The sequence below is a fragment of the Leguminivora glycinivorella genome, chromosome 3 (assembly GCF_023078275.1).
Source record: "Leguminivora glycinivorella isolate SPB_JAAS2020 chromosome 3, LegGlyc_1.1, whole genome shotgun sequence".
Taxonomy (NCBI): domain Eukaryota; kingdom Metazoa; phylum Arthropoda; class Insecta; order Lepidoptera; family Tortricidae; genus Leguminivora; species Leguminivora glycinivorella.
The window spans coordinates 22,720,509-22,733,192 of NC_062973.1; the positions used below are offsets into that span (position 1 = coordinate 22,720,509).

The following is a 12,684-nucleotide window of genomic DNA, read 5'->3' on the forward strand; positions in this document are numbered from 1 at the left end:
AATCCTAATACATATTATGTGAGTGTGCACGGGAAAACGTCCCACTTTGTCAATTTCTATAAAGCCGCTTTGTCACTTTATTCATATAAAGATACTAGTAAATCTCGCCTTAATGGTAATTGGTAACCGACAAAGTGGGACGTTTTACTAACACACACCAAAATTGAAACATATGTATACTTTATATTCTTGGTCACATTTTAAGACTAAAATGTCGTATAAACCTTCGTCTAGTTTCAGAGTTACCAAAATTAAAAAAAACATTTCCGTATTGTTACTCAGTATATAAGTTGTATTATGATTAATATGAATTTATCCTGCCAACTTTTTTGAAGTTACGTCCAAAAAATAAAAAAAAAAAAAAAATTTTTTTTGGCGCAAGAGACCACACAATTCGACAAGACGACTTTTGACTACGCAGCAACAAAACGAATATGGTAGGAATCCGATTCCAATTTTAGGAAACGGTTATGGATACGATACCCATTTAGTAATAAGAAATTAAAATCAGAATCGACATTACAGCTTAAAATATATACAAAAAAGCCTATAAAAAAGTCGGTAAACTGCCTTAAAAATAGTTGACCTACTTACAGTTATTTCATACGTAGGTATTATCGTTTAACCATTCACGTCCACTTTCAGACGATCTTTATCTGAGTTTTAGATTACTTAGATTAGTCACAAAATAAACAAAAACATGTCGAATTCTAGTCAAAAGTATTTGTCGCTCACCATAAGGAAGAAATTTGCTTGTCTGTGTAATAATATAACCTGTTAAAACGTCGTTATGGCAATCTTCAAAGTGGGACTTTTTGTAAACGACACAAATATTCAAATACCAAGACCCTTAGTTATCTTTAACGCCGTCAATGATTCTAGAACTGTAAAGTTTCCTTCCCTGACGCCAGTAAAGTTATGAATGAACTTGTTTAGGGCAATAATTATTGGTTTAGCCTGTGGGAACTAGTACGTTTGAATTGTACCCATAGGCGCCATCCTCGGCAATAAAAGTTGCGTGGCCACTTCCTCAACTACAATTTGCCTAACAATGAGGCAATAAAAATAGATTTGTGTTGTCAATGGGTGCTAGATTTTTTCCCAAATTTGTTATCTTATGAGTGTTACAGAAAAAAAATGCTTTTACTGTAATTATTTGAGGCTTTCTTACCGTATATAAATTCCAACTTCCTCACACATAGTATAATTTCGAAAGTAGGTATATTTGCCTCTCAGTTAGTAACATCTTTAAGCATACCTAAACCGCTAAACATTTTTTTTATTTAGTACTAGTATTTGCCCGCAGCTTCGCTCGCGTTAAATTCGAAAATTCCGGAATGTTCCATACATACTTCCACACCCCATTTTAGGTAAGTGGGGGGTTAAAAGAGCCAAAAAGTAGCCTATGTCACTATCCATCTTCAACTACTCCACTTAAAAAACCACGTCAATTCGTCGCTCCGTTTTGCCGTGAAAGACGGACAAACAAACAGACACACACACTTTCCCATTTATAATATTAGTAAGGATTAATTAGGTACTTCGAGTGTTGGTTATTCGGAATTTCTTGATTACAAGGCGAAGTATTTAGGGCCCCCACATCTAGCGTCTCGCGAGCGTAGCGTCGGGCCAACTGTATGGCAAAGCCCGAACTGTATGGCAAAGCCCGACGCCGCGTCGTCTTTTTCCATACAGTTGGCCCGACGGTACGCTCGCGATACGCTACTATTGAACAGGCGAGCGTGCAAGTAAAGAACATCTAACTTCATCAAATCATCACTAACACCTATCGCCTATTCCAGAAATGTCAAAATCAAACAATGCAACTTCTAACAAAGGAACTTTTGTCTACTTTAATTCAGCATACAAACATTCCTGTTTCAATGAAAATCAATAATGTCCCTTTGTCCGAATCCAGTATTGAATATGCTAAAACACTGCGCTTCAAAAGTGAATACCAGTCATAACACGTGGACTCGACTCGAAGTTCAATAGCGAGGCAGAGCCGCTACTATTGTTAGTTTTTCACGATTTCGAAGACGTTACTCAGAAGCGTCTTCGAGTACGCCACGGAAAATATATTTTCACCAGCACCACACCAACTGGTAAAGGCTTTGTTTGTTATTCGAAAACAGATAGCAAAATTGCATTTTATCCACAAGTGTGCAAAAGTAATTTCATACAAATTTTACATGAGTTCCAAAGCTGGCTGGTAGAATTGACGTTTAAACGATGATTTTTGAGTCATGTCATAGATGTTAATAAAATTGATGAATTTGATTTAATTTAATGTTTTACAGTTAATATTTTCGTGTGGTGAAAAAGGTTGTGTTTCTCTCGGTGGCAAAATTTGTTTGACGTTGACGTTACTCAGAAAGAATTTGTGTAGGTACGTTTCTTGTCTACCCTCATAAGTTACTCACAACGCTCAAGTTTCCACATTATGAACCACTCGCTACGCTCTCAGTTGAATATTGAAACATTTCGCTTGCTCGGGTACCAATATTGGCACGTGCGGTTAAACAATCACTTTGCTCCCTTGTGTAAAACAAATAACTAATTAGAATTTTTTCACCCCCGATGCAAAAACGACGGAGTGTTATAAGATTGACGTGTCTGTCTGTCTGTCTGTGTGTGTGTCTGTCTGTGGCATCGTAGCTCCCGAACGGATGAACCGATTTCGATTTAGTTTTTTGTTTGAAAGCTGAGTTAGTCGGGAGTGTTCTTAGCCATGTTTCATGAAAATCGGTCCACTATGTCGGAGGCTTTTTCAAAATTTTAATTTTGTGGTTAGGTTATTGGTTCAAGTAAAAGTTTGGGAGCGTTTTACACTTTCTCCATACAATGAACATCATTTTCGGTACGATATCGAGTAACAAAATCTAAAACATCAAACTTATAGTAGAGGCGATGGCGAGCGCATCTAGTCACGGATGAGGTCAAGATACCCATTTCATTAATTTACTCTCTCGGACAAAACAACGCGAAGGTTCTTTCAATTTTGACCTAGAAAGGGATTGTTTTAGAGGATTTATGACTCATTTACATAAGAGAAGTGCTTCTTGAGGATAATTTGTACGCATTGCGAAGTACAATAAATGCGGGAACGTATAATCAGCTCATAAGTCATAGTGTGCAATGATTGTTTGTTTTCTTCCTGGTGGGGTAACGGGACCAAGGCTATTAACATAACACCACATCACACTTGAGATGTGATGAAATGTGACGCAATATAGTGAGGACGCATCACTTCGATGTAGTTATGGTGTGTTAGGTACGAAACAAATGAATATCTGGATGGACAAATGAATATCCATATTCAAGTATGTCTCGTCCCATTTATTTATGGAGTAGCGAAAAGTAATTAATTGAGATTACAATATAAAGGAGATTGATACACTTAGTATACCTATTTCTCGGTATAGTTAGCCATAAGTATACCTATAGTTTACATACCTATAAAGGGGTAGGCAGAGCACATGAACTACCAAGTTTCAGTGCTACTCTTGGCAAAAAGGGGTTGAAAGAAATCCAAATCGTGACATTGCAGTGACAGGTTCCCAGCCTATCGCCTACGTCACAATTTAACCCATATCCCACAGTCGACTTCTACGGCACCCACGGGAAGAAAGGGGATGGTAAAATTCACCCGTCACCACACGGGAAAACCTAACCACGGGGTAACGGGGAGCTATATTAGTTTAGTTACTTTAATTAGCTACAATTCAATATTTTTTAGAATGGGTACCTATACAGTAGCTTAAATAGGACTAACTAACTAACTAGTATGGCACTGTGATCCAAAGAGGATCTTTTAAACGCCACTTATGATCCTGCAAATTATGACACAGATAAATAGGACTAATTAAACTTTAATTTTTTTTAAACTCCTTGATTGAAAATGCGTTTCGTATTTGAATTTGAACCTGACAAAAAAAACGCACGAATATGAATCTACAGTATACCTACACTTATTACATTATGACGTAGTCCTTGTTTTTAACTCGACCACAGTCCACGGGCCCTTTCTTTTGTAACCTTATCTCACATAATTAGATAACACAGTGGGAACTTCCAAACCTGCCCAGTGTTCACACAACCTTATCGGGCTTACTTGGAACCCTGCGAAGTGCGAACCTCTCGGGCCTGAACAAAAGGGTGCGAATGCAACGGGACGACTTTGCGTTTCACACGACTGAGATAAGGGTACGTAGCCGAATGGCACAAACGCTCACGAAACGAAACGCTCGTAGATGTCTATCTCTATCGCTCTTGCGTATTGGCGCGACAGAGCCAGACTACCTTTCGCGGCGTTTCGTTTACGTTCCGCCTCGCAGAAATGCAATTTGGATACGGCACCTTTGAGGTAGATTTTTGGCCCGTGCGTTGTGATAGGGATTGGATTAGCTAGTTGCAACATGGGTGAGCATGTTTAGTAAATGTTCTTTGTAGTAGTTTAATAGGAATGCGGTAAACCAAAATGCCTGCCTGTCTACAAAAGTAAATGCAAGACGCAAGATTGATTTTTTAAACTTATTTTTACAGTACATATGGCTCTATATTACCGCACTAGTTAACTTATGAGCTCATTACGTAACTAAGTAAAAAACTGAAATTGCCATATCGTTATTACTTTGAAAAAATCTCGTATCTCACGCTGCTTCTCAAAGTTAAAACGCAGTAAGTCTATATGCATTCCATACATACTTATTACAATTTTCTTTTCATTGACAGACGAAGATACAAGTTTTTTTAAAAGTAGTGACGATATGTACCTACTGTAAAACGATGTACGTGCGAATAGGGAATGCGAATCGAGTGGCGATAAATTAAAACACGACCGAGAGGAGTGTTCTATATCCACACGACACTTTTCCGCACCTGTAGCGTAATGTACTATGTATTATGAATTAAAAATATAGAAAGTAATCGATTAAATTGATGCGCTATAGCCCCGTGTGGTGACGGGTTAAGAATTTCACCACCCCCTTTCTTCCCGTGGGTGTCGTAGAAGTCGAATGTGGGATATGGGTTAAATTGTGGCGTAGGCGAGCTGTCACTGCAATGTCACAATTTCGTTTTTTTTTCAACCCCTTTTTGACAAGTTCATATGCTCTGCTTACCCCTTTATGGGATACAGGCGTGATTATGTATGTATGTGTACCTATGTATGTGATGCACTATTGTAAATGGTTAAGGGTTAAGTTAATTACTATGTTTCGGTCTATAGCAATGCACAATGCACCGAAGAGAAGTTTCTTAAATTGCGAATGTTCTCATGGAAAGTTCTATGCAAAAGTGAATGAAGTCAGTGCAAACATAATATACTCTGTCAAACAAGTCTGTAAGAACACAGAAAACTATATGCATCCTTTTCTTTAGGGTGCTAGAGAAAAGGATACCTATAATTTTCTTTATTCTTATTTACTGACAGACTTGTTTGACAGAGTATAGCAATTAAAGTTGCTAATTGAGCTTCATAAAAGGCAAAAGCACAACAACATGACAGCGATACCGTCCTCTTTAATCTTCAGTGTCGATCGTCATCAATGTCTAATTACAAGTTCGGTGTCGAGTTTCGATGGTGACGCATCAGGGCGCTTAGACAAGTGGTCAATCGGTCACGCTTCGCAGCGTACCGGGTACCGTAGTTATCTCTTTCTCTCGTCTGTATTTGTGTGACAGAGATAAAACCGTGTAAAAACCAGTCAAAATTCGAATCGAACAAACATGTGTGAATGTAGTGTGTAGGTATTTGGATAGACCGAAGTATGCGACCTGGCCCCGTAGCCGAATGGCATTTCTCCGATGCGAAACGAAAACGAAACGCCGCGAAAGGTAGTCTGGCTCTGTCGCGCCAATACGCAAGAGCGATAGAGATAGATATCTACGAGAGTTTCGTAAGCGTTTGTGCCATTCGGCTACGTACACAGTGGTAACGTTGAAGCGAACGCAGGCAAAGCGAGCGAATGAGGGTAGATCTTGCGCTGTCTACACAACTTTGGCAGCCATCTTCAGTTACTAATGATCATGATGCATATAACTGCATAGTGCATTGAAATATCGGGAGCTCGAAAAAAAAGTAATCACGGTCTATATCCCGGTATAAAGCGGAATTTACACCTGCAAGTTATTGCTGCAAGTTTGACGCAACTATGGGTAAGAGTGAGTGGCAAATATCGGCATCTCTTTCTTGTCCTCACCTCAACCTACCTTTGTTTCAAAACTTGCTGCAATAACTTGCAGGTGTAGTTTCGACTACGCTACCTGTGTGAACGATTGGTTACTTGGCTACGCGCCCAGTTCAGTTGCAAGTTTGCTAGTAACGTATTAATTACTGTAAGAGATATAATTATAATCTTAGTGACATAGCGACAGAATTTATAAGGCAAATTATGAATCATGAGAATCGAAAAAGATTGTCCTGATTTTTAATCAGTTTCGTCGAGTGTTAGTTCTTATTGATATTATATGCAGTGGATATAACATATTGATTGGATAGACGTGAATTGTAATTATTTTAATTTTCATTTCAGACTTGTTGAACTGTTTAAGATAATTTTATAGGTAAATTATAGGCACATAAAAGGAAGGTTTGACAACATAATATAATTGACTAGCGACCCGCCCCGGCTTCGCACGGGTACTATACTATACCTACATGTAAACATTGCTCTAGAATCACTCTATCTATTTAAAAAAAAAACGCATCAAAATCCGTTGCGTAGTTTTAAAGATTTAAGCATACATAGGGACATAGCATAGGTACAGGGAAAGCGACTTTGTTTTATACTATGTAGTGATAATGACATTGTTTGTATATAAGTAAGGTAGGTACAGCGGGGCAAATTTCGACTGAGGGCAAATGTAACTGGTCCATTTTTTCCATGTTTTACAATGTTTGCATTATAAAATAGAGTGTCCACCGGTTTTATATGGTAGGCGTGTTCAGTGGATACATGTAGAACTCAACATCATAGTGTAATAATAGAAAAAAAGGGATCAGTTACAATTTCCCCTCAGTGCAGATTTGCCTCGCTGTACCTTACTTTATATAGTACGTTGCATTGGATCTTAGACCAGCAAATAAATAAATTAAATAAATAAATATTATAGGACAATCTTACACAGATTGACTGAGGCCCACGGTAAGCTCAAGAAGGCTGTATTGTGGGTACTCAGACAACGATATATATAATATATAAATATTTATATACATAGAAAACATGACAGGAACAAATAGGTCTTATTAAAGCCCTTACCGGGATTCCAAGCCGGCGCAGCAGGCAGGGTCACTACCGACTGCGCCAGACCGGTCGTTAGGTTATATGTTTTAACTCAGTCGCCAGTATTGGTTCCAATGACTGAATAGGAATACCTAGCAGATAGTAGTAGCAATGACGTATATGAAATGTCCTAGCTTAGTCCCCATTACCTCGTGGCAATGATATCGTCCACAGTTCAGGACAGCCGCACTCATGAGACAATAACTCGTTAAGTTAGCTCATCACATGTACTTAGCACGAGTCACTGGCAGTGTCATCAGTGACATACATGCTAACTTCTACGTGTATTTATTAATTGATACGAGCGAGATGTATTGTCAGGTGCAGAGACAGGTGATACTGAGCCCTGAAACAGAATATTACATACGTAGGCCAGTACAATAAGATTACAGAGTTGGTTATATATTAGATCTGGTTTCGACACGACATTTTATAATCGTCTTGGTTTTCAGTGATTGTTGCACATATTACTATCCTAATATCTGGGCGACAGAGCTTCGCTCGGTTCTATTTTATTATATCATATCACGTTTTTTGAAAAAAGAAAAAAAACCTCTTATAAATATAAAAAAAAAACTTCATTTCTGGCCGGGATTCGAAATCCTGACACCCGCGATGTGCCTGCGAACATTAGACCGACCTCTTACGACTGAGCTACGCTACCATATTTTGCGTTTACTAACGCGAAAGAAAAACGCATGAAAACTCGATAATTGGCGTTTTCCGGGATCTAAGACTAAGCTAGATCGATTTTTCACCCCCGAAAACGCCCACATATATATAAATAAATAAATATACAAGAATTGCTCGTTTAAAGATATAAGATATACATGCTCGAGAGCATTTTGAGACTAAAATGTCATATATATACTTTTCTGGATTTCGCCTAGTTTCAGAGTTATTACAAATTGAAAAAAAAATCTTATTGTTACTCAGTACAAAAGGGTTTTTTACCGACGTTGATGCCATTATGGAGAATAGTCTCACTATCCTCATTGATAAAATTGTCAAAAAGTGAGAAGTAAAACCTTTCAAAAATGAGGCTTTCAGAAAAAAACCCTAAATACTCATTTGAAGTGCCAGTTTTATGAATAATATTTACTTTTTATGTAAAAATACATTAATTAATAATATTTTTTTTTTTGCGAAAATTTCCTCATGTATATTTAAGAAAAATATTTCTTTTGGCCTCAGAAAGGCGTGGGTAAAACCTCTTGCTATGCTCACGAGCACCGTGTATTATAGGTGCCACCGTGTAGTATTTAGTGCGTAAAACATATTTAAATATTCTGGCTTAAAATAGTTTTAGCGTGATTTATGAACAATTTACAATTTGAGTGCTTTTCCACGATTTCCACTTCCCATGACTAGAGAATGATTCAGTGCGTAAAACATATTTAAATATTCTGGCTTAAAATAGTTTTCAATTTGAGTGCTTTTCCACGATTTCCACTTCCCATGACTTGAGAATGATTCATTTTCTTACATGATGTTGGGTACTAGGTATTATAAATTAAAATTAAAGATATATTTTCAGCAATATTCTTTTATTAATCAATCTGAAATTCAGTGATGTGAATCTGAATTTACACAGATTTGATCCTATTTGATTGATCCGGTGACTATTTATATGCAATTAACAATTAAACTTCGTCATCAACTTATCAGCCCTCTGATTATTGTTAAGAGAAACGTTGATTGCTAATAAGGTGGTTGTTAATATGGAGGCGGTAGCGGGGCTCGACAGGCGCGGCGAATAGTTCGAGTCGGGTGGTGCGTGCGACGCAAGGGATGCAGCCCGGACCGGCGAGCGGCGGTGGTGGCGGTGGCCAGCGGCCGGCGCTCTCAGTGTCGCTCAGTTCGCGGCGCGCGGTGGTCGTGCGTCGAGCGCGCGTCATGTCTACGAGATGAGGCTGGCTCTGGTGTTACTGTGGCTGGGCGCGGCGGCCGCCTGCGGCCCGGGCCGAGGCTTCACCAACCGCCCGGGGCCGCGGCACCGTCTCTACCCCCTCGTCTTCGGTCAGCACGTGCCCAACATCAGCGAGGACAACGGCCGCGCCAGCGGCCCCCCCGAGGGTCGCATCATCAGAGACGATGAAAAGTTCAAAGACTTAGTACCTAATTATAATCCGGACATCGATTTCAAGGATGACGAGGGTACGGGCGCCGATCGCCTCATGACCCAGGTGAGTCGATTCCCATTGGCGGATCTTCCTTCTAGTGAGCGGATCTCGTTGCCGGTTATGTACGGATGCTTAGGGTGATGCGCGTACCGTGTTTCGATTGGAGCGTTGTCGAACATTCCGGAGTGAAAACTTGTTTTGGTAGTGGGAGGTTGTCACTGAAATAACGAGTGAGTTTCCTGAAGTGTCTGTTTTGAAAACATGTGAATGCGCGGGCGCTGGGCCGCCGGCCGGCGGCGCGAGACGACCCGCTGTAAACATGAACAATGGATACAAATTGCGGGCGTTACGGTAGCTTCGAAGCGAGTGTTACGATTGTAACTCTGCAATTACGCAGGCTTTGTCAACAAATATTTTGACTCTGTGACTAATTGATGAATGATGATGTCTTTTCAATCTTGATGCCGGGTTGGGAGAAATATACGACAGTCATAAAAGTTGGTGTCGAGGGCTTTCAAACTCGTGCCTTGTCATTCACGATGTTTTGTGAAAACATGCGGACAACGGGAAACTTACTCATTGTTGACGGTTACTTTATTGTAGTACATTTGATATAGTCTATTGCATTATTTATATTATTAAAGCTAAAAGCACAAATGCAGTAGGCTGCGAAAAAAACGTTTTGTCATAACCGTAATAAGTAGCAGAAAACAACAAAAACCTTTGGAAAACAAAACTGACCATCTGTTTATGAGAACTGTTGTTACACTTTTGTTCTAAATTATTTTGAAGGTAGGTAAGAGATTATGTCATTTGTCAACAGCAGAAGGTGTTATGCTTTTGCTTTGACACAGTTTAGTTAGTAGTAGGTAATATTTTTATTTTTCCACTGATATGGTTTTGTTAGAAAATATAAAAAAAAATCATACATGTTTTTTTATTACTACAAATCATTAATTTAATTAATATAATTAAACTTTTTCAAAGATAAAAAGTTCTACTTTTTAGTGAAGATAAAATCTCGCTGAAATTATTTACTTCATAAAAATAATAAAATAACCTAAAATTCAAGTAGGTAGGTATTGTTAAATTCGTTACAGGGTGTAAAATAACCCAACAGGGCTGAAATAAAATAAATTTTCCTATTTTTTTATTGAAGTAAATACTTAAATTATTCCTTTATATTTTATTTAACCTAGAAGGAATTGCAAGCAGTATGCGTGACAGTTGAGGCTGTGTAAATTTTCTCTGTGTAGCTGAAAATTATTCTCTGATTAATTTCAATACTGTCCCAATTATTTTAGTAGTTACCGTTTCCTGAAATTGATATTTTATACCCCTGTGATTGATCCTAGACAGATTTTACTCATCAGAAGGAGCGGTTAATATTGTTTATGATTTTTTTGGTACTTATACGCTCTGGAACTCATTCATAAAAATCTAGACTTTTATGTAAATATTTTTTTATTTGTATTGTTTTTACTAGTCCATAACTATAATTCTTACTTATTTTCAAATTACTTGTTATCTGCTCTTCGTCCTTGTTCACTTCACCCCTATTATAAAGTTATGCCTAAAGTAATAAAACCTAAGTAGGTTAGGTACTTAGTAGATAGGAGGTATGTAGAGGATAGGAGGGACCGCTGGTTCGATTTAGTCCTACTGATGTAATTTAACATTAAGTAGGTATCTGCCATTTATTTCATTTTTGTTTTAAGATATAGGAGGCAAACAGTTCGCCTGAATATTTATAAGTATTCAGATTATACATAATCTACTAAGTACCTAACCTATTCAGATTATACATAATCTGAATACATAATAGAGAGAGAATACATAATCTGAATAGTGTAGATTCGACTGTAGACATTGAACTGGATGCTGATACGCAATGATGTGTTATGAATACCTATTGCAATAAAATTTTAACTTTAATCGTCAAATTTTTGAGTTGACACCTCATTGCAAAATGCATGTGGGATATTATTGCGGATCAACATCCCTGTTGACCGTTGTGCCATATAAGTACTAAGTACTAATGGACTTATTTTCACCTATTGATCATAAAATACAATATTTGCATAGTTTTTCCCGTACATAATAGTTGAGTTTACGTAAGTAATAGGCAAATATGTTTATTCCTGACGTGCGTATCGTCAAAGCGACCGCCTGATTTCGCCGCTCGCAATGTTATCACAGCACACAGCCGGCCATTGTGAGAATTTTAATAAGATTTTATTAGCATTGCATAAAATCTTTACCTGTTAATATGGTGTTTGGTTTTCGCTAATTTATGCGTTCAAATGTTTAATCACGGCAAGTACGATCTGCACAGTTATGGATAGGTAATAATCAGTTAGAATCAAAATGACATACATAATATATTAAATTTGATTGATGTACCTATTTAATTTGCTACCTATTTTATGCTCTTGCATTTCGGTTCTAATCATATCAATATTTATGCCATTATAAACGCAAAGTAATCTTACTATACGTAGGTATCTAAAGAAATAATTGTTGTAATACCTCTAACAGTTGCCTCTAACAGTTTTGTTTTGTAAATTAGGTAGGTATGAAACTATAAACACTCAGTTATTCTATAAAAGTTGAAATAGTACATTACTACAGAGGCCGGGACAAATGGGGTTGCCGGCCGAAGACATATAGAAATTATTTTTTGTATGAAAACGCACCCAAAATCAAATATTGTCTAGGGCCCGTACCAGTTGCAGTCGGCACGTCTATAAAGCCCCTTATAGTTTTTTTTTAATTGGCTAAATACCTGGATGTTATGTCACAATTATCGGTGTTTGGAAATTAAAAAAGAAGACTTTGCCGGCCTTGGCCTGCAAGGTTTGTATGAAATTCCATTATCTATCAATCGTCCTAGCCGCACCTGCAACGTCATACTTCGCTGCCAATTATAAGGCACATAACATCAATATTTCATACCATGTTTGAGAAAAAAATATTTTTGGGATATGTCCAAAAATGTATACGCCTAGAAGAAAAGGTAATTGATATCAATATTGTGACATATATCAGAGTAGATACTTTACAAGTAACGCGGCGGCAGAAATAAGTGTTTCAGCATCTGAAACCCGCTGTAATGGGTCCGCAAACACACTCGCGTTGACAAACAAACAAACGTGGACACAAACAGTCGTCGTCGGCTTCTGCTGAACTGGGTCAGTTTGGAATCTGATAGACCACGTTTAGTGTGCAGGCTTAGAATAGAACTAGGTTATGTTGTGATTTTCTAGGGCTACTCA

At 37.9% G+C, this 12,684-nt stretch overlaps 1 protein-coding gene across 1 annotated transcript in view; it reads left to right on the forward strand.

Annotated features, from left to right (window-relative positions):
* The first annotated feature begins 8,924 nt into the window (after positions 1 to 8,924).
* Positions 8,925 to 12,684, forward strand: part of LOC125224629 (tiggy-winkle hedgehog protein) — a 63,767-nt gene continuing 60,007 nt past the window's right edge. Inside the window, exon 1 of the mRNA XM_048128052.1 lies at positions 8,925 to 9,472. Within this exon, the coding sequence (XP_047984009.1) occupies positions 9,194 to 9,472 (279 nt within the window). The 5' untranslated portion in view covers positions 8,925 to 9,193. The remainder of the gene's footprint in view (positions 9,473 to 12,684) is intronic.